Genomic DNA, 26,578 nt, shown 5'->3' with positions numbered 1-26,578 from the left:
AAACACAGCTTGATGACAAAACTAAAGAATGATATGAATCTGAAAGTTTGTTAATAAGGAAGGGGACTACTTTTAAATTCACTCTGGTGATTTTCAAACATCTAGTTAAAAATGTCAACCAATATCAGGACATCTCAACAGGTAGGCACAGGTCCGTTTCCCACCTGTCGCAACTTACCTGCGATAAACGGCCATCAACGATAAATGCCCGGATGAGCATGTATCGTACGGTTTATCATTTATCGTGAAATTTCTCACCACGATGAGCATTTTGATTTATTATCACAATAAAAGGCAATCGTTTAAAAAAAAACAACCTCTGTATCGCTGTTTTACAATGTTTTTTTTCAGTGACGGCATCAATACATGTTAAAATATGATCGAAAGCAATAACTGTGGTATAAATCACATTTCTTCATGTGACTAACATCCTAAAAAAATAGCATATTATGAATGGGTTTGTTTTTTAAGAGCAGTGGTTGTTTATGGAGATATGATTTCTGTGTCAGTCGCCTAATGTTACCTAAAAAAGTAATAATGAATTGTTCTCAGTCACTTTTATTGTACAGTAGTACTATGAAATATTGTGATAAAACCAAGTCCATATTGCACAACCCTAGTGTCCCAATCTGATACTGATGTCGGAAATTGGTCTGGTATCAGTTAAAAAAAAAAAAGAAAAAGATTTGATTGCATCAGCCTGCATCTAAAGCAGGGGTGTCAAACTCCAGTCCTCAAGGGCCGGTGTCCTGCAACGTTTAGATGTGCCTCTGCTGCACCACACCTGAATAGAATAATTAGGTCATTAAGGCTCTGGAGAACTGAGCTACACAAGGAGGAAGTAATTAAGCCATTTCATTCCAGTGTTTTGTCCCCGTGGCACATCTAAAAACTGCAGGACAGCGACCCTCGAGGACTGGAGCTTGACACCTGTGATCTAAAGTCTCCGATATAAACACGCGGATAGAAGCACTCCGCTGCAGCAAGTGGTCCGCTCCAGGGTTTCTATCCAACAGCACCTGTATCCCACATGCAGACCCCTTGGTTAATAATAAATAGGTCAGCTGTCCTATTGGAGTTCAGTGTTGTTCTCTGACTAATATCAACCGATCAAGCCTTTTCTAACATTCCACACTACAAAATAAGTAATACGAAGGACGGCGAAGTATGCATTATTTGTGCTGATATCGTATTGCGTCATCAGTATCAGCCAATGCACAAAGAGGCAATATTGGTATTGTATTGGGAGTGACAACGTTGTATCTTGGCATCCCTATTGGTTTCTAGTATCAAGGTTTTAAAAAGGTACATTTTATAAATTATTTATTACGTTGTTTACATGCTGGAGTGACTGGAGTCTTCTTTGACTGTGTAGGATCTCCTGTTCCACCACATCCCAAAGATGCTCCGTTAGGTTCACATGTGGTGGCTGTAGGTCGTTTGACTGCAGAGAACTCATCACACTACTGAAAGTAGCCATTGGAAGACCCTGCTGCAACTCTAAGGTTAAAGGTCAATCCTTTCTATGCAACAGTTTGCAAGAAAAAGCTCATCAACAGCCGGGTCACCAGTGGCTCTTTTATTTAACGCCAGATAATAATTAAGTCACGGGTACTGATCTTAGCCCAAGACCCTCCAAGGTCATCTGAATCATTTTCTCTCCGTTTCAGATTTTTTTACATCCAAGAAAAAAAGATAAAAAAAATTCTTTCAAGTCAGGATTTACAGTTTTTACATTTCATCAACACACCTGGACTCCTCCTGTAACATTTCTTCTGCAGTGGCTGATTGATGCCTGTACAAAAATGTGGAGCGGCACAGTCGCACGCTGATCCGATTACACAAAACTTCAAAAATGTGCGGGGTTTTTTTTTCCCCCCTTCTTTTTGTTTTAGTTTGTAAATATATATTTATATTAACCATTTACACTTCTGATTATACAACTATCAAATTTTCAAAAAATGCAGGCACTTGACTTCCAAAGCATCCTCTGTGCCTACAACTAAAGAAAATAAAATAAAGAAACCTGCATTACCCATTTACATATATGTAACTGTATAATAGTGCTGTATGTGAACATAAAGAGCAGTCTTAACCCTCTGATAAACCACAGTCAGCAGCCATAATTATGCCTATTGCATATCACAGTCTGGCTGTCTGGAAAACACTAAGCCTTTCAACCAGGGAAAAAAAATAAATAAAAAATCCTTATGGTTTCAGCAGATGTACTGACTCGCATAAATCTCCATGTAGTGTGCTGCTGCCAGAGATTTTAGTTTTCGTCCACGATCAGAGGAAAACTTGCTGAATTGTTGAAGTAATACCAACAGGACAAGAAAATACAAGCAGTTAAATGCAAATGGAGGGGATGAAACCCGGCAGGCATGTTTCCTCTTGCAAACAGAGCCTCAGCCTCACGCTTTGTACGCCTGCACTGAGTTTCTAAGGTCACTTTTGCTCAGAACTGCTGGGATTTACTCTGTTTCACACGTGAAACGTAATTTCATTCATTCCTTCTGGCGTGAGATGCAAATTTGTGGGTCTGAACCTGAAAATAACGTTGAGTCTAAATCGCCTTTTGCATAGAGGGAAGAAAAAAAAATATTCCTGCTTTAGTTTCCAAGTTTTCCCAGACTTTATCTTAAACTTCGGCGTTTTATTGCTGCTCAATGTAAGAAAACAGCAGCAAGAGGGAGCAGAGGCGCACCAATAACGTCAAGTTTTTTAGTGCCGAACTCATATTGGATAAATTAAGACATCTGTGTGGCATTTATAGCCGGGGGCCGCCCCGGTCACTGCTTTAGCAAGTCTTTGAGCACGGCTCCAGCGCTGGCCTCGGCTGAGACAGGCACAGGGGTGAAGGTGGGCAGAGCGTCAGTGATGGGCTTCATCAGCAGGTGACCTCCCGAGCCGGCGGGGCCAGAACCGGCCACCAGCGGCACCGCAGCAGAACGAGGAGCCAGGAACGGATTGGATTCACCGGGTCTCCTGATGCCAGCCGCAGCTCCTGTGATGGAAACGGGTTCATTCTGGGAGCATTTGATTGAACTGTGTTTTGTTTTGCTTTGCAGGAATGCTAATTTACCCGCGGAGCCTGAAGAAGAGCCACCGGTTCTCCCAGAAGGCGGTGCGCTCAGAGGCCTGATGTCGTGGACCGGGAGCCTCGGCGCCGGGAGCGACGGGGTCGACTCCATCTCCAAGAACTTCACAAACATCTCGGAGAAAGACTGCGGCGGCGAGGCAGGATCGGTGTTTGAATGAATGAATGAATGAGTGAGTTTACAGATTCAATTAAATCGAAAATATTCCACAGAGCGAAATAAAGAACTTCAACAGGACTAGGGCTGGAACGATTAATCAGATTAATCATGATGTATCGATTATTAAAACTGGTTTAGTAGTCGATTAATTGTTAGCTGGAATTTACAGACTAAACAGCTTCACCTGGTTCAAATTCTGAAAAGGACACACAAAAAAACTCTATTAGGCACCTTTTGCTCTCCAATTAACTAGTCAACATATTAGCCATTCAATGTATTGATGTTGAGTCAAACAGAAAGAGTTGAAATTTTCAAATGTTGATGTTAGAAGTATTTTTTTAGCCGCATATTCATTCGATTAATCATCAGTATAATTACTAAAATAATTGATTATACTGAAGACACAGGAAGGTGCAATTTTATATTTCGTAGATTTGTTCTTCAGTAAGTTTCTTTTTCTTCTGTTTCTAGCGAATGATGTGCAGAACAAAAGCTACATGAAAATCTGCCCCACACAGTTCATTTTTCATCTGTCCATTTTCTCTTCGTAATAGTTTTGAAGTTAAATTTGACTCGAGCTTCATGTTTCCATTCATTGCTAAATGAATTCTAAAGAAATTACAGAGAGCCAGTGGTTTTTATGTGACTCTCCGGCTCCCTGCCGTTCTGCGTGGCGTAGGCACGGTGTGTTTGTGGCTCCCAGCCCGTTCTGAACTTACCGAGTTCAGCCCCGGGCCACTGGTGGGCCTCTGTGGCGTATTCGGCACACTCTGAGCTCCTCTGCCTCCGAGCCAGCTCGATACCCACCCACCAACACCGTGGCGGGCATCATCCTCCAACATCTACAAAGACAGAAGATTAGGAAGTACAAAATAAATTCTTCTGGAAAAATTCAATCTCTCAAGTGTCATCAACTCTTATCTTTTTTTTTTATTGTTATTATTAACTACAGTCTACAAATTTCCTTAGCAAGATTGGGCTGCCTGGATCAACGCCTGACAATTAATAGACGCATGAAAAAGAACTGCAGCACCACCGACACTGATTCTTTAAAGTCTGCTGGTTTGACTAGACTCTTGGCTTCTGTAAAGTGGAAACTCTAAATAGTTTTACCAGGAGATGAGGGAACGAAGGGGGGAAAATGAAAAAAACTTTCAGGGACCTTAAAGGTAATAAAAAATGTTGTATTCTAAGAAACAGAAATCTCTCTTGCCCCGCGTTTCCTTTTAAACGGTGTTGGGTAACGCTCTCTGGAATCGCTGGACGGATTCCCGCGCAGAAACCAGCCAAGACGATCTGGAAAAGACGATGCTTTCCGTTTCAGGTCTGAGCTCTGAGGATTTTCTGGGGATGACGGAGTTAAAATAAAATGGCTGGGCAGTGTCTTTTTCAGCCGACTAACCAGGCTCTAAAGAGCAAGAGAACAAATTAAACTAAGTGGATTATCTGCTGGTGTGGTCTGTATGTAAACAGTAAAATTAACCCAGAAGAGGAATTTGGGATCCCTGTTATGTAGGTTTCATTTTATATTTTTGTACTAGATGTCTAAAACTAAACAGGTCTGACATCAGAGTTAGGAGGCTTTCATATGAAGGGGATTAGATTTTAATTAAAGCCACAACTCTCCGCTTCTAACGGCTTTATTAAATTAGATAAATAATCACGGTAGTGTTCTAGTTGCACAAAGTTTAGCTTGTTCCTTTTTTCTGGGTTGTTTTCCAAAAGCTAACAGAAGTTGTATGGCTGTAGATGTAAACCAGACAGGCAGGAATAAATTATAATAACAATTTCTCAGTCTGACTCCCAAACGGAAAGAAATACAAAAACGTAAAACATTCTGCAAATGTCTAGAAAGACAAGTTTCACTTTTTAAATTATTGCCAAAAAATATGATTTGATGGATCCGATGATGAAATGAGAGAAATTTTGATTTAAAGTAGAGCAAAATAATATATTTTATGACATATATATGGATGCAAGTTATGCAGTTATTTCTACATTTCCTACAATATAAGGTTTTAAAATAAACAATTTTAAACTAGGTGTTAAATTATCCTGTATTTTATAATGAAAAATGTAATTCCAAATCACTTAAAACAATTGATCTGGCTTTAAATCAGTCCAAGATTTGATCATGTATTTATTGTAAGCATTAACATCTTACTATTCACAATGCTGCTGACTTGTGGCATTATTATACATATAATATATGTATATATATATATATATAAATATATATTTGTCTGTTTTTTTTAAACAGCCCCAGAAACTAAAACTTAAATGTGTAATAACGCCTCCTATTTTCAACTTCCTGTAAAAACAAAACATGAAATAAAACCCCAATTAAGATATGAATAAAAATATATATATATATTTTTAATCTTAAACTTGGTTATTGTCACTTTTCTAAAATAATTTTTTTGCCAAAAAAAGTGATCCCATTTGGCAAAAAATGACTTGGATCATTATTTTAGGAAGGTGTAGTGCCTTTATATAGTTATTCTTAAGATTTTCAAAATGTTGCTCCACAGTTGAAATGTGAAAGACCAGCTGTCCTGTCCACCGGGTTCAAATGAGTAAAGGTCGCCCTCTGACCTGATCGACTTGTTCTCTGCTCAGTCCCAACACGCTTCCCATGAGCCTCAGCACATCGGCCCGCTTCGTTTTAGGCGTGTGAAAGTAGCCCAAAAACAGGTTGCGCATCAGAACCCTGCAGACACAGCAACACAAACACAACGCGGGATTGATGGGAAAGAGTTACCAAGTAGAGTTGGCGACACTCTTCAGTACGGACGCCATTACTGACCGGAAAAAACCCCCATCAAAATGAGCAATTTTCAGTATCGTCAAGGTGTTTAACAATGAAGTCATAGAGAGATGGAAAAAGACATCTAAAAACAAGATGTACTTTCTACGGCGTGTCAAAACATGACAGTTCACTCAGTAGATACAAGAAAGGCTGATGTGATTACGGGAAAATTGCTCCGTTTCATCCTGGAGAGTTTTCTACTTCTGTCAGTCCTGGAGCACGATAGACTAGGGAAAACGCTGGCAGCATTTAAAAAGTTTGACACACACCCAAATAGTTTTGCAATGCTAACTGCTTTAATTGCTTATGTATCTGTTCTTCTGTTTTTATTTTATGGCTTTTGAAGAGAAATCTGAATCAGCCAAAAAAAAAGAGAAAAAAGATACCGTCATCAAAAGTGGGACAAATGTCTGATTGTGTGTCATGTTTTTAAAATATTTTACAACTACATCATAAAACACTGTGGCGTCAGTTTTACAGCCTTTTCATAATATTGTATTCTATTCATCATTTTAATTTATATTCAAGTTTGTACAATTATGTGATGCATTTCTGTGGACAAAGATGTACGAAAGGACCTGCTAGGTCTTTAAGTTAGGTTTTAAATAAAAATAAACTAACAAATTAAAAACAAGGATTTTGTCGGATACTTTTGAGCAAAGGTATGTCAACATATAACTGGTTGTATCAACAGCAGACGTAGGACGAAAACCCAACTTACTTGTCGATCTTTCCTTCTGTGCTGTTGAGAAGGTTCATGAGTTTCTTTTGTGCCTCCTCCAGCATCTCCTGCCTCACATTCACTGAAACACAAAACCAGAGAGGCGTCATTTCACGAGGAACAAAAAAAAACTTGCTTTCTTTAAAATAAAATAATAACTAAAAAAAACATATTAATGTTGCTTTGTTTCCCTACTTGGCACATGGCATGCTAGCAAACTAACTAACTCTGTACATCTAACCTCTAGGTTACCAATGGAAAGTCAGATTTTCTTATGTAATTTGCTATAGTGTCAGATTTCTCAAAACCCTTTGTTCTCAAGAGTTTTGCCGACTTCTGATCACTTTAAATAGAGAAATGTTCCCTGATTTAAAAGTTTTGGCTGAGGTGACGTTTGTAATTCCAGTCTCCAGTGTGGCAGCAGAGCGATGATTCAACTTCCAGATCAACATCAAAACATTGGGGACATTTGAGGCATCCATGCAGACTAGCTGGAGGTGTAAAGCGGTGCATTTGGGCCACAGCAGGTGATTCGTTCATAATTTAAGTGCACTTGTTTAATTTAATTGTCTATATATAGTTCCTGGGAGCACAGTCAGTGGTTTTTGTCCACAAAGTACCTGGTTGTGTGATGACATAATGTGGATTCTCTGTTCAGCTTGTTGAATATTAATTAAACTGAATTAAAATTAAATACAGTTCAATTTGTCATTATTATTGTTTTAGAAAATGACGGGTAAAAAGAAAATATGACGGAATTTCTACGACGCCTTCAGTCAAAATGACGAATAACAAAAAAATTCTAGCGCAATCCTTGATCTAGAGTTATGTTTTCCAGATAAGCCACACTTAGACTATATATATATACATAGAATTAGAAAGTAAAGATAAAAGGCTTGCTCCAAGACAGAACAAATACAGACTGTAAGGTCTGAGACCAGGCAACAAAAACAGTCTGAGAATTTGCTGTGATGTAATGGTTTACTTGATAAAAGTGACAGAAAAATACATTAGTCTGCAAGTCAGGCTCTGATAAGGGCATCCAACTGCATTTTATATTTTGTTTCATAATCTGAGCTCAGTTTTAAGTTTTACTTAGTTTATTTGCCAGTTCATACTTTCAGATTTGGACGCTCGTCCCTGATATTTTCACATGAATCTATGCTTGTCCTGGAGACGTTTTGAGGCCTCTTTGAAAGCTGGTAATTTCAGTAATTAACTTTTAATGTATTCATAGTCTACAGTGAGGAGATGTGGTTAAGTCATTTTAAGTAAAAACCTGAATAATCAGGAGGCTGCTCAGTTATTTTGGTTAACTCAGAGGTTACCTATGGGTTCAAAGCTACAATTAACTGGAAAATGGTTAAATTCGAAGAATAATAATATTCAAATAAATTAAATGTGAGATTCAAGAATTGGTATGATTTATCTGCAAACAGTTTTTTTTTTAAGGTTTTGTTGGCTCTAGTGGCCTTTATTTGAAGGTAGGTCGACAGGAAAGAGGGGAATGAAAGGGTGGAAGACATGCGGCAAAAGTCGCCAGGCTGAACCTGCGACCAGCGGCATCAGGACTAAAGCCTCAATATGTGGGTTGTGTTTTGGGCCACCACAGCACCCCTATCTACATACAGCAAGCAAGGGTACAAAACTGGTGCAGGGAAAAATTATCTTTAGACCTTTTAATTGCTAATTTACAATCTGTTGGGGAAAAAAACAAACATTAAACGTAGTGAAGAAACTCAAACTCATCTCACCTTGCTTGTTTAGCACTTCGATTTGCTCCTCTTTCTGATCGATCTGATCTGTGAGGCGAGACGCCGAATCTAGAGCAGCGTTGGCTTCGTCCAAGTTCAGCTGAGAGGAATAAAAATCAGTAATCGGGATCATTTCACTGCAACGCTCACCTAGCCGGATCAAGACATTACGAGAACACACGTGTTCTCTGTTCGCTGACTTACCTGCAGAGCAGATGCTTGGTCTTCAAGCAGGAGAGCTTTTCTCTTCCACTCGTCCTTCTCCTTTTTGTGCTTCTCCAGCTCTGCCGAGTACATGGCTTTCTCCTCTAAAACGCAAAGAGACAAATAACTAAAACAATAAATAGGAACAGTACCACAACAAATAAAATATAGATTTATTACAAAGAAGAGCTGCTAAGAAGCTGCTGGCGAAATGATCTCTCTTTCTGCCAACTTGCCTTGCTGGAATTGCTCTAGCACCATCTGCAGGTTTGAGAGCGACACTGCATACTGCCTGACTTGTTCCTGAGAGGTTCTGAGTTGTAAAAGTGCGTCGTCCCTCTGCTTCACCACATTGCTCAGCTGTTCCTGGAGAGACTCCACCTGCATGCTGGCCTGTTGGCTGGAAAGAAGAGCAGGAAACTCGCCGAATTAAAAAAAATAAAATCCTGTGGCTCAGAGCGAGCTTGGAGGGAATAAATCATTACAGCAAAACGTTTCTCAAGAAAAAGACGGGAAAAGGAGCTAGTACTGAACCGCATGTGGAAATACACTTTCTCACATTTAAGTGATGCGATAAAATACTTAAACATATGATGTATGTGTGTGGTGAAGGCAGTTTTTAAGTTTACGCAAACCTGGCGTTTTCCACGGCATTCGACGACGTGGCCAGTTTGTCATCCAGCAGCGCCACCCGCCTGCGCAGCTCCGTCTCCCGGTCCTCCGCAGCGAGGGCTTCCCTGGTGTAGGAGTCTTCGATCTCCAGCAGGTGGTTGCGCAGCCTCTCCAGCTCCAGGTTGAGCCGCTGCTCTTTATCCCTCGTGTGCTGCAGCTGCAAACACTCTCAAGTTAAGCAGCCTCTTAGCATAACTGTTTGCCTCATTTGTTTCTTTATAAAATGTCTTTGAACGTATTTCGTAACAATCTGCTTTCCATGACTGCTCTTTCTCTCTCTCTCTCACACTTGGAACAGTGTGACGTCGCCTCTGTTCCAAGTACAAGTCCTAATATTACCAAAATAAAGTTATATGAGGATAAAGTTGTAATATTATGACTTTTTTCTCATAATTTAATTTTTTAATTATTATTTTATTTAATTTGTAAAAGTTGTTTAATTAAATTTTTAAAAATGATTGACTTTTTTTTTCTTAATTCATTTAAATGAAATTGAAATTAATTATTTTATTTTTCTATACTGTCATAGGAAACACAGCAATTGCAAAACTGTGTTTTTCCGATATTAGCTGAATATCAAAAGAGTTATGTGCACATTTTTATTGGAAACGCAGCTTATGATGGTCGTCCTCCTACCTCAGACTGTAGCGCTGTGGCCTCCATTTGCTTCTGCTTCAGCGCCATCATCATCTGGTCCCTCTCCTGCTGGAACATCACCGCTTTCTCCTGCATGGACTTCAGTTCGTTCAGAAGCTGATTCAGTTCACCGGATTTACCCTGCGACACAAATCAACAGGAGCAAAAAAAGTTACAATGCTCATGGGAATATTTACTCTATTATTTGTTTAAAAAGGCTGTAGACCATGATTCAAACTGACCAGCTCTTTGTCTTTGAGCATCCGCTCCACCGTGGCGGCCTTCTCGCTTATCGAGCTCAGCTCAAACTCCTTCTCTCTGAGCAGAAGCGAAACCTGCATGTTTGTTTCCTGCAGAGCCCTGAACTCCGACTCCTTCTCCCGAGAGCGCGCCGCCACCTGCTCGTTCTCCTCCTTCAGCTTCCTTGCGTCCAACTCCAAGATGAGCGCCCGCTCCTTCAGGTTGGTCACGGCCTGCTTCAAAACCTCGTTGTCGTTCTCGCGGTTGCGCAGCGCCTCGCTCACTTGGCTCAGCTGGTCTCCTTTGGTCTTTATGAGCAGGTCTTTCTCCCTCACCGACCTCTGCAGGGACTCCAGTCTGTCCCGGACCTGGCGGACATCCTCAGCCTGACTCCTCTGCTCGCTCTCTGAGGCGGACGCCGCGTCGGAGAGCCGGTGGTTGTTCTCCTGAAGGGTCCTGATTAGGTTTTCTTTCTCAGCCAGCTGCGCTTGCAGAACTTCGGTGGTCTGTTGGGTTTGGGGCTCGGCTGTAAGATTGAGAGCTCTCTTTTGGGCGGTCGGTGCTGCGGCCTCGGGAGTCTGCGCAACGCTATCCAGTTTCCCCAGCAGCACATCCTTGGTGCTGCTGAGCTGACTGATGGTCTGCTGGACTTGCGCCAGCTCCAAACTCAAACCTCCCAGCCTCTTCTCCTTCTGCTCGTAGCTCTGGATCAGTCGGGCGTAGTCGACGGACAGCTTGGAGCTGCAGTCGCTGTCGGCAGACACCTGGCCCTGCAGCTTGATCAGCTCCTCGTGCAGCTGCGCCGACTCGTGCTGCATGTTCTTGACCGTGGTGATCACCTGCTGCTTCCACTCCTCCATCTTCTTCACCTGCTGCTTCAGCGTGTCCCTCTCCTGAAGAAGCTCCTCGAACTGGTTGCTGCTGACGCCGCCGGACACAGCACCGGCCTCGCCTCCCATCGACTGCAAGACGGTCACCAAGGTCTGGCACTTCTGAGTCAAAGCGTCGATCTCGATGTCCTTCTCTCTGATGATGCGGGACAGGTTTTGGATGGTCTCCTTGAACATCTCCTGGCTCCCTGCGGGGTCGCTCACGTTGGAGAGCCGCTGGTTCTCCTGCTGCAGCCTCACCAGGGCGGCTTCCTTAGCGGCCACGACGTCCACCAGGCGGTGGTAGTCAGAGCGCAGCTGCCCGTTCTCCCTTGTCTTGTCGTTGAGCACGGCCAACATCTGCTCGCGCTCCACGGCGAACGCCTGCAACTGCTGCTGGAGGTAGAGGACGTCCTGACCCGACGAGACCCGGGCATGGAGCGCTTGGATCTCCAGATCTTTCTGCCGGATCATTTGGGAGAGTTTGCCCACTTCGTCGCGAGAGAACGCCAGCTGTTCCAGCTGCCTGGTGAGCAAGAGGTTTTTCTCGTTCAGCTGGACGATCTCGGTCTCTTTCTCCTCGATGCCGCGGACTAGTTTCTCTATCTCGGCCTTGGACAGGTCGTGCTTCTCATTGCCGTTGTCCTGATTGAGAGACCACGTCTTGTCCTCCTGGAGGATGACGTCTCCCTGGAACGCCGGGAGGTGACCCTGGTCCACGCTCTGCTGGAGGCGGGTTATCTCCTCGTCTTTGGCTTGAATGAGTCTGTCGTAGTCGAGCGCCGTCTGCTGGTGGCGAACCGCGGCCTGTTCCAGCTCGCTCCGCTGAGCCTGCAGAGACGCCTGCTGCTCCTCCGAGGTTCTCTTCAGCGACCGGACTTCGTCTTCCAGCGCGTTCCTGGACGACTTCAGCTGGGCGATCTCCGTCTCCAGCTCGGTGATGATGTCCAGAGTCTTGGGTTCGGCCAGTGGTTGTGGTCTGCTCTGCTGATCCCTCAGCCGATCGATCTCCTCTTTCAGATGGCTGCTCTCCTCCTTCATCCCTCCCAGCTGCTTATCCTTTTCGTCCACTGCTTGTTTGAGGACGTCTACCTCTTTGGTCATGGCTGACACCCTGTTCTCCATCTCTCTCTGTATATCCTCCGCGTTCTGTTTCAAAGTTTCCACAAAGACATCCTTCTCTTGCAGCAAGTCCGTCAGCTGCTTCTGCCCCGCGACGGTGATCGAGAGCATCTCGTTGGTGTCTCTGTGGTCCGACGCCAGCTGCTCCATGTCTCGCCTCAGCTTGGCGATCTCCAGGTCTTTCTCCTGGTTTAGCTTGATGGCCGACTCGTGCTCGGTTTGCAAAGCCGAGGCGTCCATGGATCTGGCTCGGGTCAGCTCCTCGATGGTCTGCTGGTACTGTTTCACCTGCTCTGACAGCGCTCTCTCAGCCTGCGACAGCTCCAGTTCGAGTTGGTTCTTCTCCAGCTTGAGCGCTTCGATACGAGTGTCTTTCTCCCTTGTTGTCCTGTTTAGAGCGGCCTGGTTTTCTTTCAGCTGCTTGCCTAGCTCCTCTAACTTCCTCAAAGCATTCTCATGCTCGTCCTTCAACCTCCGGTTCGCCATCTTCACCTCATACTCTTCAGACATCCCCTTTTCGTAGGAGCTCCTCATTTGGTCCATTTCTCTCCTGAGGTCCGACAGCTCCCTCTCCTTCCCCGCCAGCTCCTCCTCCGTCCGACTCTCTCCTCCATGAGCAGTCTCTGCTTTAGCAGCGGCTAGCTGCTCCTCCCGCTTCTGCAGGGTCTTCTTCAGCTCGGCCGCTTCTCGCCTCGCTTCCCGACTCTGCTCGTTCGCACGTCCCAACGCGTCTTTCAGTTCCTTCACCCTCTGTTCCAGCTGCTGTTTGGCCATGTGGAGGTCATTGAGGGTGAACGCGCTTTGGCTCGTTTTCTCTTTCTGGGTCTCCAGCTCTCGTTCCAGCGCTCCTTTCTGGTCCTTGGAGGCGCTGAGCTCTGCGGTCGTTCTGATCAGCTCCGCCTCAGCTTCTTTCAACTGGCCAGAGAGCTGCTCTTTTGCGGTGATCAAGTGCTAAAGTAATTAAGAAGAAAAACTCCATTATTTCTTATTACTTTACTTAAGACGTTTAAAAAAATCTTGTGGCTTGTGACAGGAAATTTGTGCTTCTCACACTGCATATGGCTCCATACAGCCTCAGCCCTCTGGTGCCAACTAGTAGTTTTTCATGAATTCAACCCAAAAATAAAGTTAAACAGCTACATCATGGGGATCGAGCAGAGGCCAAGCAGACCTGTGTTGCTTCCTGGTTCTGCCGGTCCAACTCCTCCAGCTCCGACATGAGGGTGTCCCGCTCCTCCTCGGTGGCTCTCAGGACTTTCTCTCTCCTCTCAAGCTCCGTCTTCAGATCCTCCAGGGACTCCGCCTCACCAGACTCCATCAGCGACGCATTTTTGCAAACCGCTTGCTCCCCTGCTACCGTCAGTCTGTGTTGCAGCTCAAGCTGTGAAGAGAGACAACAATCAGAAAATGTCTTTTACTTCAACGCTCCAGTAGTTCACAGACGTTTAGACTGACTTTAACCACATCCAGTGACTAACATTTACACATTTGGAGTGTGCAAGTTCAAAACCGCTGAAGCCAAATATTGACATACGTTTATTACAAGGCAAAAACATTTTTTCCCCTCACATTTTTGTTGTTGTCGTTTTAGGTCTGTTGAAGTTCAAAAACTATTTTTTATTTGACAAATGTCAGAATAGTGAGTCAAATATATTTTTTTAATTACTTCCATCAAATTCAGAGGTTAACATAAATTTATTAATATTTGGTTTGATGACATGTGAAACTGTATGACTTGGGTCAAATGTTCTGGGTATTCTTCAAAATAGATGGAAATTTGGTTCCTTTAATAATAATAAAAAAACAAACTTTGACCCCTGTGATCAATACTTCATGACGTTGATTCCAATACATTGACTTTGTAAACCGTAAGCCATTTTACACCTAATTTGGTGGTACGATTATGATCCATTTTGGAATTTGGAATGTTGCTGTTCTCAGTTTTGCAAGTTTTCTCCTTTTTTTCTCCAAACGTGATGATTGTTATTACAGCCAAACATTTTAATTTCAGGCCATGTGTAAAGTATCTGTGTGCATTTACGTTCTAATGGTGTGCATGTAAACATCTGGCTTCTACTGTAACTACTAAATAAAAATGAATATGTATACTTGTAAGCTAATACAGTATTTAACTTTTGTCAAACTACAAAGTGCCAAACAGAACATCAGAAAAAAAACAAACATTTTAAACTTCATGTTTTCTTAAGAAAGTCTCAACAGATAATAATGTTAAAAAGAGAACATTACGTTTGAATAAAATAAACCAACCTTTTCTTGTTCTAGGACTTCCTTTTCTTGCCTCAACATTCCTATAATGGTGTTCAGTTCCAAGATGTCTGCATGCTCAACCTCTTCTCTCGGCTCTGCCTGAAAGTTCAAATTTGAGATCGTTTACAAGCAGTAAATACACAAAAATGTAACACGTTCAGTTATGTTTATAACTTATAGCTTGTGTTCATACTTGCCTCAGAAAAGTCCTTGAGTCTCTCTATTTCTTTTTCTGCAGCTATAAAAATAATAAAATTTCAACAAATAAAGATACTATTTTTGAAGTTGCTACTTTTTATGGTATTAATAGGGGTGCACCAATCCATCGGCCAGCTGATTTATCGGTGCCAATTTCTTTAATTTTGGTCAACCATTGACTTCTTCTGCTCTGCTGTGAGAGAAGTTTGACTGATAGACCAGCCCACCAGGTCATGTCTGCACATTTGCAGTTAACAGTCATCCCACTGTTACCAACTCAGTGACTTTCTTACTATACCTAGCGACATTTCAGACAAAGAAAATAGTTTCGGCCAAAATCGGAATCGAAAGGTAAGGCATTTTAAAAGATCGATAATCGGTGATCGGCCAAAAAACTGCAATCGGTGCAGCCCTAGTTATTACAACACATTCACATTAAAAGAAACGCTTAGAGAAAAGTTAGTGTAACGGATAATTTCATGCTGCATTAGTCAGCATATATTAAACCCACCTGCTAAGTTATATCTAAGCGTCTGAATCTCATGCTCAAACTGGGTTTTTTGCAGAGCCTTCCCCTCCTGCTCCTGGACTCGTGTCTGCAGTTCAGCCACGGAGGCCTGCAGGCGCGAGTAGTTCTGCAGCAGCTCCGCGTTCTCCTCCAGGGCGTCGTCCCTCTCCAGCTGCAGGGAGGCCTGGTTCCTCCGCGCGTCCTCCAGACTGGCAGACAGCTCGGCCAGCTGCTTCTCGCGCCGCTCCGCTGCTTCCTGCAGAGTCTGGACGTTTCCCTGGAGCTCAGGCAGTTTGGAGGAATCCGACGGAGAGCTGACCTGACCGTCCCCTGGAGAGAGTCGGTTAGAGGAGATATCTTATTAGTTTTCTCTGACATAATAACTCCCATGCTGCTGCTTTTGGCTGAAGTAAAATAATCTCACCACTGCGATTCTGCTCCTCCAGCTCCTCTATCCTCTCCTCGTACTCTGCGAGCTCCTCTCTGTGGCGGCGCGTGACCTCCGCCAGCTTTTGCCGCTGGGCGTCCTGCAGAGCCGCCAGCTCATGCTGGTGTTCATCCACCTCTCGACTCATTTCGTCCCGTAACTCCTGTTCCAACAAAGTTAAAAATCTACAGTGTCATTACTGCGTCTCCTGATAATCATCATAAATAGTAGTAGTACAGGGGTGTCCAAACTTTGTGTCACGTGGGGAAAGATCTTCAAGTCGAAAGGACCGGCGGGCCAAAAGAACAATTGGAAAAATATGGGGGGAAAAAAAGGGAAAGTAAAATATTGCATGTTTTTTTTACCTACTAAGCAATAAACTAAACTGCAATACTTTAATTTAACGTTTTGTCAGAAAGGGAGGTCTGAATTATTGAAGATCCAAAACGTGAAAAAGGCCTTGCAGGTTTGCCTCATTTAAAGATGTCCACTTTGCAAATTTTGGAATGTCTCTACTGAAAATAATAGAACATCTTTTGTCAATATTAACCAATAAAAACAAGATTAAGGCTTTTTTGGGGGGGAAAAAAGAAAGAAAAAAAGCATAAAGCCAAGTTTAATGAGCTGATGAAAAGCAGATTTGGGTGCATCAAAGCCTGCTGGATAGGACACAAAATAATTAGGGTATTGAGTGCTTTGTGTTGTAGCTGTTGTAAGATTTTAATTTGACTGTAACAATTTAGATCTTATTTAAGACAAAAAGCTACCATCTGTATTAACTACCCCAGTTGGGGGGGGAAATTTGTATTATTTTTGAATTGCAGTCATGGGCTGCAAAAAAATAAAAAAATAAATCAGTCCAGGAGCTGCAAATGGCCACAAGTCGCACTTTCGACACCCCTGTAGTAAAACTACAGAAAATAGCACTGCTGCAGATTCAGAGTGTTTAAAATGTAGGTTAATTTTATAAAGACATAATCGAAACTACAGAAGGTACCTTAATAGTTCTTTGTAGTTTGAGAATCTCCCCCTGGTCACCATTACCAGTTCCTGGGGTTGTTGATGCCTGAAAGAGAGTTTGATATAAACATAATAAAAATCAAAGAGTCTCTCTATTTAAGCTCAGCTAAATTTTAGATACATAAATTTAACACTTTTTTTAAATTATAAGGTTCATTGCTAAATTCCAAAAGTCTCACCTGGATCACACTACCTGCGACAATTATTCTGAACTGTGATTTCAGTGGCTCATCTTTAACTTACAAGGATTTAGACATAATCCGGCACTTGGATACTCCAAGTTTTGGCGTGATTGTTTTGTTTTACCTGCGACATTCTCCTCCAATGCGCCACCTCCGCCTCTAGACGCATCACTTCTGTGGACAGCTTGTTGATTTCCTGCTGCGACCAAAGGACGTCGCTGATGTCCATTTCGTCGCTATGGAAGCCGTGATGAGGCCCTGCGGAGCGCGTCAGGAAGATGGAAGGAGAGGAGGAGGTGGCGGTCAGGGAGGCGGTGGTCGCCGGCAGCACCGCTGGAGAGGAGGCGGCCGACTGCGCCGACCGCTGCAGCTTCTGGACTTCTTCCTGGAGGCCGCTTTGTCGAGCTTTTAGGTGGCTGATCTCCACCTGGGAGACGGACGGGAATTTAGACTTTCCCCATCTATGGAGAGTTGTCCCAAAACCTTCACAATTTTAACATTTTTGCACGCACATCTTTCTGCTGCAGGAGGGTTCTGTATTCTGCAGACTGTTGTTTAATCTGGATCTCTGAGGCCTCCAGCTTCTCCTCCAGTTCTGCGTGACGTTTTTTCAGCCTTTCATGCTGCAACACAGAGAGAAGACGCATATTGTATCTTACATGTGTAAAGATATCCAAGAACTAAACGTACAAATAGGAGAACGGGCAAATAGGAGGACACAAGGCAGAACAGAATAGAATAATTTCTTTTACATTCAGCCATTTTGGACATCGATGTTCTAATAATGTGGCATTAATTACAGCATTTACTGATGGGAACCTACAGCAAACAACTACAAATATTTTTTAAAACACAAGTAAATGCACAAATTCGCATGCGTCAAGGTGCAAATATGATGTTTAGTCAAATGCAACTTAGAGGGTTTGAAAGGTTGTTAATGTAACATCTTGGATAGCAGGAAAAGAAACAATCAAATAAAAATTGCGCAACTACTTCTTGTTTAAGAAAGAAAAAAAGAAATAAAAATTCACTTCAGTTATGTATTTTATTACCATTCCACCGTGGCAAAATAACTGTTCAGATTAGGGCTGGATATGCCGATATACTAAAACTCATTTTGCCCATAACCAATATGAATACCGATATGCGGTACATTTTTTTTCCCATACCTATTCCTTTATGAAACTATATCACTTTCTCTGCCGTGGAATTAAGATACTGCAGAATCTTTGTCGATTTAGCCTTCTACCAAACGCAAATGATAAAAAGGAGGCTGAAAATGATGTAACACTTTCAACTAGCATTACGTCTAATGTCAAATTTATTTATGACCTCTGCTCTTGTTACTCTTATTTTTGTTTGTAATACATGTTCATCCGCTAGGGGCACTGTTATGCGAGCAGTATATGTTTTTTGCGTTTGTACTCTTCTTCTGCTCTTGTCGTCAGTTAGTGTGTTGCACTTGGCGGAATAAAAGGTGTACAAAGTAACAAGTTATTTTTATTGACTAACACTCTCTCTAAGACAATAACACTCAAACGGTTCAAATTTGACTTGGTGCTGAGCTGCAGGCATCATTGTCACTGGTTTGTCTAATGAAAACAACGCCTTTAATATCTGTAAGTTATTTTGACGGAATGACTGATATTAAACTTTACAGCTAATATCTGCCGATGCCATGGCGATAATATTGTGCATCCCCAGTTCAAGTGAAAACCTGGAAATCAGCGTTGGACTCACACCACCAGATTTGTGTGCTGTACAATTTTTCTTTTTATACCTACAACCAGAGGTGGGGACTCGAGTCACATGACTTGGACTCGAGTCAGACTCGAGTCGTTAAAATCACGACTTGAGACTTGACTTGAAAAAATGCTCAAAGACTCGGACTTGACTTTGACTTTCATGCCATTGACTTGGGACTTGACTCGACTTGAAGCTGTTTACTTGAAAAGACTTGATATTTTTTACTCAAAGTCTTAAAATTTAAAACACATTATTTATAAAGTGGCGTCATTAATTAATTTCGCTCATTCCGTATCAATATGCGCAGACCGTCACTATGGTTTTCCTCTCTCCTTATGCATGTATGTGTACGTAGCTGCAGCACAACCAATCAAATTAACAGGATTTGGACGTTTAAAAAAACGCAGCAAAGCTACAGAGCTCAGGAACGAAATACGAAATAACCGCTCGAATATGCTTCCGCGAGTAATTTCTTTTGGCTACGTAGGTTATGAACTTTCGACTAAAAAACGAACTGCAACTTGTAAAACATGCAAGAAGAGAATATCGGATGGAGATGCCACGACGTCCAACTTTGTCCGGCATTTGAAGCTTCACAAAGATCGGTAGGTGGCACTTTTCTTTTGCTGTAAGATAGTTGACTTTAGCTAACTTCGTGTTAGCATGTGTACTCCGGGTTAAATTGGTGATGATTTACCATAAATCCGGTCCTTCAAATGCCTCCACAAATAATGTGCACCGTGTTAGCTCAGGAAGCCGGTGGATAGTGAGCGGGGCTCCGGAACAGAAAGCAGGTTCTGGACCTGAACACAGGGAACAGAGTCTCTCTGTCCCATCATGATGATGAGCCGGGTCTAGTATCATCTAAGGATGGTTGGTGTATTTGAAGACATCTACGTTGGGAAATTATATTGACAATATATTGTTTACTGCAGTCAGTGCATTAAGTCAACTGTTTTTGACTTAATGCACTGACCGGCGTGACTGTCACATGTCGCACAGAACCCATTTCCAAGTAGTATAGCTTTGCTGGGAAAAAAAAAAAAAAAAACCAAATACAGTGACTGTCCCAAATAAATTTTGTGTTTAGAATATCTGTCCCATATTTACAGATGACTGAAACTAACATACTTAGAAATAAAAGCAGAAAAATAAATGCACCAGACCTTCCTGAGTTTACTTGTGATAACTTCATTTATACTTATTTCATTTTTTGAAAACTATGATCGTTGTAGTGTTGATGTTTATTTATGAATAGAAGGAGTAAACTGAAGTCAAATGTAATTCATGAAAGGCTGTAATTTATTTTCTGACATCTGTTTACTTCTGACAGATTTGAAGAATACCAGATGAATAAGAGGATCACAAATGAACCTCAAATACATATTTTAAAAAGAACAAATGGTCTAATATTTGAATTTTATGTATAATTGCAAATTATTAAAAAAAAAAAAAAACGACTCGAAATGACTTGAAATTAAAGGTTCCTGACTTGAGACTTGACTCGACTTTTGCCTGTCTTTACTTGAGACTTGACTCGGACTTGAGGACAGAGACTTGAGACTTACTTGAGACTTGCAACACAGTGACTTGGTCACACCTCTGCCTACAACTACTGAAAATGTGTTTTCAGTAGTGTATCAACAAGTGTTTTCTTGTGCCACCAGTGAGATGCTGTTTCAACTACTAATAAAATGTCACAAAACAATTGTCCTCTTTGTATTCAAGCGACTGCCTTTAAAAAAAAAAAAAAAGCAGCTTTTCCTGAGCTACACGTGTTGGCGGCTATTTTTAGGTATAGATTACGGCCCTGTTGGCTCACCTCAGTGTTTTCAACAGCCGGCCAGTGAATGTGGAGCTGACGGAAAGCAGCAATAGTTGATAGAAAATGTTGGTCATTTTATCTGTCATCTATCTTTGAAATACAATCACCTGATAAAAGCTTCAGTACTGCCACATTCAGTCCAATAACCAGCATGTAGCCTTTCACATAAACAACAGCGGCTACTGTGTTATTTGTTTGGTGTGACTCACTTTGATTTACACAGGACCCATTTGATCTCGACTAAGGCATTTATCAGCATTTCTTACTGAGACAAAACCCTGTAAAAAATCATCTACTGTAACAAGTCAAACTGTTCTTAGGTGGTAAAGATTGTTTTTTTAAAAATAGACAAATCTAACCTCTGATTTTTGAGTGGAAAACGCAGCCTCCACCTCAGCCAACTTGGAATTGGACACGTGTAATTCTGTGGCAGCATCTGTGGTTACATGGAAAGACAAGCATGAAGAAAAACATTAGAACAGACACAACCAGTCAATTTGCATCTCCATAGAACATTATGTCAGTGCAGTACATGTTAAGTAAAAGTAGAGTGATAAAAACTCTGTTGTACAACACACAAAGCAAAATAAAAGCCGCCACATCTTCAGAATTAGGTTTTTTTTATATGTATATTTATATATGTTAAAACAACACGAGATACATACACAAAGTCAATATTTTTGCACTTATATTAACCGTAATCAGAGTTTGAAATAAATCAAAATATAATAAAATGTTAAAATTTGCTTTATTTTGAAAAGCAAACCCCACCGGCTCCGGCCTGACTGGCTGCTGCGCTGCTTTCAGGAGTGAAGAAAAACTAAAGACGACGTTCGACGTAGAGGGAGAGGAGAAGTGAAAAAAAAGATATCCAAAGAACATTTATGTTTAATGTATTTAGTTCAATCGTGTGAAAACGATCGTAATATTAAAGTACGTTGAATTTGACTGACAGTAACGTGGCTAATTAATATAGTTCAGTCTTCATACGCAATGTTTAAGATACCTTTTGAAGGCTCCCTGATTATTGCATCTAATCAGCAGAGGAAACCAATCCATACGCTATAAATGACATTTCAAACTTGAATTACTTTACCATACGTTTATTTTTATCCACATTCGATCAGATCAAGATTCCCGTTACAGTATTATATTTGACCAAGTTGAAGAAAGGGTGCTCAAATTTATTTATAAAAATCTGAAAGAAGGATGTCTTATTTTTTTTTAATTGAATTTATATAGCGCCTAAATAGCTATACTGATCAATGAAATTGTTTTACATTAAAGCCACATTCGCCTGGTCGCATGTCGACACCTGGCAGGAGAAAGCTGGAATCGAACCCACAACTTTCAGATTTCGAGATAGCAACTCTTCCTGCGCAGCAACATTTTCCTCCCACCTTACAGCAATGTACCGTGCTTACGGTACACGGTTTTGTGTACCATAAGGTCCAAGCCAAGGTTACAAATAGTAGACGTGTTTAGGTGAGTGTACATCTCCGCCCGACAGTGATAAGAACAGAGACTTTAGGTTTCTGCCTGCGGCGATGAGCTGGAGATCTGCGGCCAAAGTTCTTCCTCAGTCGATGTTTTATCAGTTCGCTGATAAAACAAAACGTCCAGTTTGAATTAGTCAAATAGGCCGAGTTTGCTTATTTACACTTTTCTACAACATGAATAAAACGGTGCATAAGTAGGAAGTAAAATTGAAATTCTCCCATATATTTTGTTCTTTAACAGACTAATGGCATCACCTTTTAAGTGGTTAGCTTCCAATTTAGCAGATACATTTAATTAAACATAACTGGACCTCAATTAGAAGTTAGGAGGAATCCATAATGTTTCAACTCTACAGTCAGATTTGAAACTAGTTTCTGCTGAAACATGTTTCAGCTTAGCCAACCTTTGGTTATATAATTGATAAAGAAATGTCTCCGTTTGATCTAAAAAAAAACCAAAAAAAACATCTAAGATGTGAGGTCTTCACTTAGACAAAGTAAATATAAAGGCCTCCAAAAATAAAGAGATTGTAAAAAGCTCTCAGCCTACAAGAATCTGCCAAATATAAAATATAATTGCATGTTTTATTGATTATATGTCCAACATATAATTAATTAAATCTAATTAACATGGAGCTTGCAAGACTTCAAAAGAAAATCTCATCTAAACTAAGTTGATGTTTCCTTCGTAATTTTAATCATTTCCTGTTAAAACCCTCATCTGGGTCGAAGGCGCATGAGAAACGAAGTTTGTGTTGCAACCAGGACAGCGACTTCATCCTTTGCTGGAATCCCAAACATTTGGTTTGTCTTGTTTTAGTGGCCTCAGGTCAGTTCACCATTTCACATAATGATATTGTATCAACCAAGCACTTTTTTATTTTTGTCAATTCCTACTTCTTTAGACTCGAGACTTAACATTTCAAAATGTTCATCATTAACATTCCCCTGACTTCCAGCTGGAGTCAGACGTATCTTGTATGCAATGGATTGAAAACAGATTGTTGATCTAACAGAAACAACTGACTGGCTTATTTACTGGAGCCACAAAACCACATTTCGTTTCAGTAAGCTATTAAAGGATTATAGAAGATTACTTTAAATGACAAGTTGTCAGAGTAGAAAAAACAAACAAAACTACAGATTTCACAAAATGAATGACCCAAAAATCCTAATTCCATCTAACTTCTCAGTGGTGATGCACTAATCAATAAATCAGGGATTGATTTTGGATCTTTTTTTTTTTTTCTTTGATTATCTTCACAAAAAATAATTTTTCTCTATTTTTTTTAAATGTCATATTCCGAAAATTCCTTCAAGTATTTTGTTCCAAGTTTCCTAAAAATCAGATAAAGGTTACGATTGAGTGCTTTGGTGCATGAATGAGGATAATCTTACAATTCCTCCATTTCAGTTGGATTAAATTTATTTATTCTATTAAACCCACATTTCTGTATTTAAAAAAAAAAGGTTTTTTCCATTGATTTAATGTAATATTCTAATCTTAATCATCACATTTTCATTAACAATGAGCAAAAAATCCTCGTAATTAACACAAGTAGAGGCTTAAAACATCCATCTGTGTGGACTTAATCTAGACAACGTGCTTCACTATGACTCACTGAAATAAATTACATTTTCAATAATGTAATTTTTTTTAATATGATTATATTAAAAATGGGAGCCCCTTTTCTGACACTCATTGATCAATCAACATGAAGCGTTATGCAGATAATCTACTACTTTATACAGCCTGGACCCATTTATAGTAAAATAAAATAAAAAAGGTAACATACAGAAAATATAGATCTAATATTTCGAGGTAGCAAACTCTTGACACCGAACATTCTTTAATAATTCAAGCATTACTTTGACATTTATTCAGTGGGTAGTTTCTAGTCATTGATTGTCTTCGGTGAATTTTATCCTTGATTAGGTTGCAGAAGTAACATGTCAAGGAGGTAAGTAGCCATTTTTTTTTCTCAGGGTGAGAGTGAACAGATGTGGAAAACATCATGTCTACTGTTAAGTATGGTCAGGGTTTCTCCCAGAAAACTGGGCTCTAGGTCAGTCATTCACCCAACGGTTCGTTGTGTTTTTTAGTTAAAAAATGTCTCAAGTTCACAGGAAACTTGAAAATATGATAATTATGTGGTATTTGAAGATTAATGCTTGAACACCAACTATAAAGTCTTAAAAAAATGCAAATATTTTAAAAAGACTTGTATAAGCAATGCTAAGCCTGGTGGGCGCATAAGTAAAGCCTGGCGGCCCGGCAGGCTTATAATATTCTGGGGGAAACCCTGCTTTTTATTGAGAAATAGATTCTGTTACCTGGACTACTCATACTATTCAAAATGCAGCAAAATTAAGTTTAAGAATCATTGTATATTTAGGTACAAATACAGAGCCCAAACATATAAAGACACATAAATACTCGGAAATATTTGAACACATCTAAACTGAATTTTGATGCATGAAAGAGGATAATTCACAGGACCAGTGTTGTTAAATGCTACAGGTGTGCTACATGGTAATGTGGACAACACAGAGGTAAAGCTAAAGCATGGACTGTAGCTTACCTCCGACTTCTTCCACTCCTTCGAGTAGCATGTCTTTGGTAAAGTTTGATATCTGCCCGGTGAACGATGACAGGCTGCCCCCGACCTGTCCCAGAGACTGGCCGAGGCCGGAGCCCAGCTCACCCAGCCAGGAAGACATCCTGAGGACCAAACAAAAACAAAACCAGTCCGCGGGACGCCGGACAGCTAGCCACGGTTTGAGCTGAAATACGCCGAGGACGGAGCGTACACGTAAGCTAAACCATAAACTCTGCTTGACATTTACGCCGGTGTTAAAATCCACTTGTTTGGCTGTGAAACGCGGCGACTTCACTGCCGACAGACGCTCACTTAGCAAGCACTAAACCCGGCTAACAACAGCTGCTCGGTCGCCTGAAGGAATCCGGGAGGACAAGCGAGTTACGAGGCATTATAGTAGAATAACGCAGCCATTACGTTTATATTTGGGTTTCTGCTGGAGTCGCTGTTGTCTGCGGAAAGTTTCAGTCATAAGTGGGAGAGTTTTTTAGCGGTCTGAAGACCTAAAAGTGCCACCTCAACTGCAGCCATTATCAGCTCCTGCTCTGCTGACAGATTTGACGTGGACACGGAGGTCTGAAGCGATGCATGATGGGATACTGGAGTGGAGGACCAACAGAAGGACGTAAAGCAGGGATGAACAGGATGTCAAGTAAAATGGTTAAGCGTAATTGCCAAATGAAATTAATAATAAATAAAAAATTCCATCATAATATAATATAATGTAATATAATATAATTTGACCCAGTTGGCCAACTGGCCGAATTACCAAGGCAATTAAAAGCAAAACAAAAATTAAACCAACAAATAAGCCTGGTAGTAACCCAAAAATATGAAGACAGACAAACACAATTTTTTACAAATGAATTAAAATAATAATAATAATAATAATATGTGATTCAGTTTGAGAACCAACGGTGGGACAAATCTGGGAACTATATGTCGTACAGTCAATCATAATATAATATTACTGCCACCAGATTTAAAAAAAGAAAAAAAAGGAAACCAGATCAGGAAAATATGGGTACCTACCTTTAACAAATGGCAAACCTTAATACTATTTTATTTATACAATTATTAGTAATTTCCACTGTCAGTAATGTTGTGTCTACCAGAGGATTCCTCTGGTCATTATCTTTCATTAGAGCCTCACTGATGACTTTATGTTGAAGCACTGAGGAGTTACAGCCACTTGAAGTTTGTATATCAGATGTTGTCCAAATGGTACACTTGGACAACACATGGTACATCCTCAAAAATAAACATGTCCAAAATGACATTTCTTTTTTGTGCTATTTTGATCAGTCTTGAAATCCAGAAGTGTTTCAGTGAAAAACACTAAACAAACCGGAATCTATATTATTGTTCAAACCTGTTTATAGTGAAGCCATTTTATAACCGATGCTGTGGCGCCCTCTGTTGTCTGAGGAGTATCACTACAGAATGAAGCAGTCCTGCATGTCGACCTGAACTTCAAGCAACAACTTCCAGCAAAATTGTTTGATAAAACCGAACAAAACTCACAATATCATAATCCATGATTGAACCTGATTGTTTTTTGAAGAAAAAAACCAATACTGCAGGTTTTACAAGTGTTGCTGAAGCAAAGTCCTAAAATGTTTTTGAGTCATTTCTAAACACCTGCAGAGTTTTGCTGCCAGCATATTAAAGCTGAATAAATAACAAAAAACAACTACTTTGACATTCTTTAGCTTCAACAGCAAAGGTAGTAAAAATATTAGGCTGCCCTCATTAAATATTCTATTAATGGATGTTCACAGGTTCTCGTCAATTTAAATTATTTTGGTGCTTTTTAGTTTTTAAAAAAAGTATAAGAAGTTGAGCCAATGGTTACTTCAGACAGGGAAAAGTTGGTCAACATGGCCAAAAGTGTGGAAGTTGAAGCTAGGGCATAAATCCCATCTCATTGCTGGGGGGGGGGGGACCATAAACAGGAAAATTTATCAAGCGCAAAGATAAAGTTTAATGTCACGTAAAATATTATTGAAAAATTTTTT

General features: G+C 40.8%; 1 protein-coding gene across 1 annotated transcript; it reads right to left on the bottom strand.

Moving 5' to 3' along the window:
* Nucleotides 1-1,564: 1,564 nt before the first annotated feature.
* On the bottom strand, nucleotides 1,565-25,139 carry trip11 (thyroid hormone receptor interactor 11). Its single transcript, XM_032546456.1, has 21 exons — nucleotides 24,543-25,139; nucleotides 20,821-20,897; nucleotides 17,403-17,513; nucleotides 17,015-17,317; nucleotides 16,686-16,754; nucleotides 15,686-15,851; nucleotides 15,265-15,591; nucleotides 14,753-14,793; nucleotides 14,556-14,654; nucleotides 13,459-13,668; nucleotides 10,299-13,238; nucleotides 10,057-10,197; nucleotides 9,384-9,577; nucleotides 8,985-9,148; nucleotides 8,749-8,852; nucleotides 8,545-8,644; nucleotides 6,791-6,872; nucleotides 5,856-5,970; nucleotides 3,980-4,102; nucleotides 3,086-3,227; nucleotides 1,565-3,007 (listed from the first exon to the last, which is right to left on the bottom strand). Exons 1-21 carry the CDS (start codon nucleotides 24,679-24,681, stop codon nucleotides 2,793-2,795), a joined length of 5,862 nt encoding a protein of 1,953 aa, XP_032402347.1. The 5' UTR covers nucleotides 24,682-25,139; the 3' UTR covers nucleotides 1,565-2,792.
* Nucleotides 25,140-26,578: the final 1,439 nt, after the last annotated feature.

Source organism: Xiphophorus hellerii, chromosome 19, assembly GCF_003331165.1.
Source record: "Xiphophorus hellerii strain 12219 chromosome 19, Xiphophorus_hellerii-4.1, whole genome shotgun sequence".
Lineage (NCBI taxonomy): Eukaryota > Metazoa > Chordata > Actinopteri > Cyprinodontiformes > Poeciliidae > Xiphophorus > Xiphophorus hellerii.
Note: the sequence above shows the minus strand (reverse complement) of the source record. Positions and strands in the feature narration are given on the sequence as shown.

What these genes read in the sequence shown, in the direction of transcription:
- trip11 (XM_032546456.1), bottom strand. Translation starts at nt 24,681, where the DNA reads ATGTCTTCCTGGCTGGGTGAGCTGGGCTCCGGCCTCGGCCAGTCTCTG. An exon ending in GACTCAAGGACTTTTCTGAG is followed by an intron (nt 14,655 to 14,752) that starts GCAAGTATGAAC and finishes TTGAACTTTCAG; the next exon opens with GCAGAGCCGAGAGAAGAGGT. An exon ending in GCAGAGAACAAGTCGATCAG is followed by an intron (nt 4,103 to 5,855) that starts GTCAGAGGGCGA and finishes CTGTCTTTGTAG; the next exon opens with ATGTTGGAGGATGATGCCCG.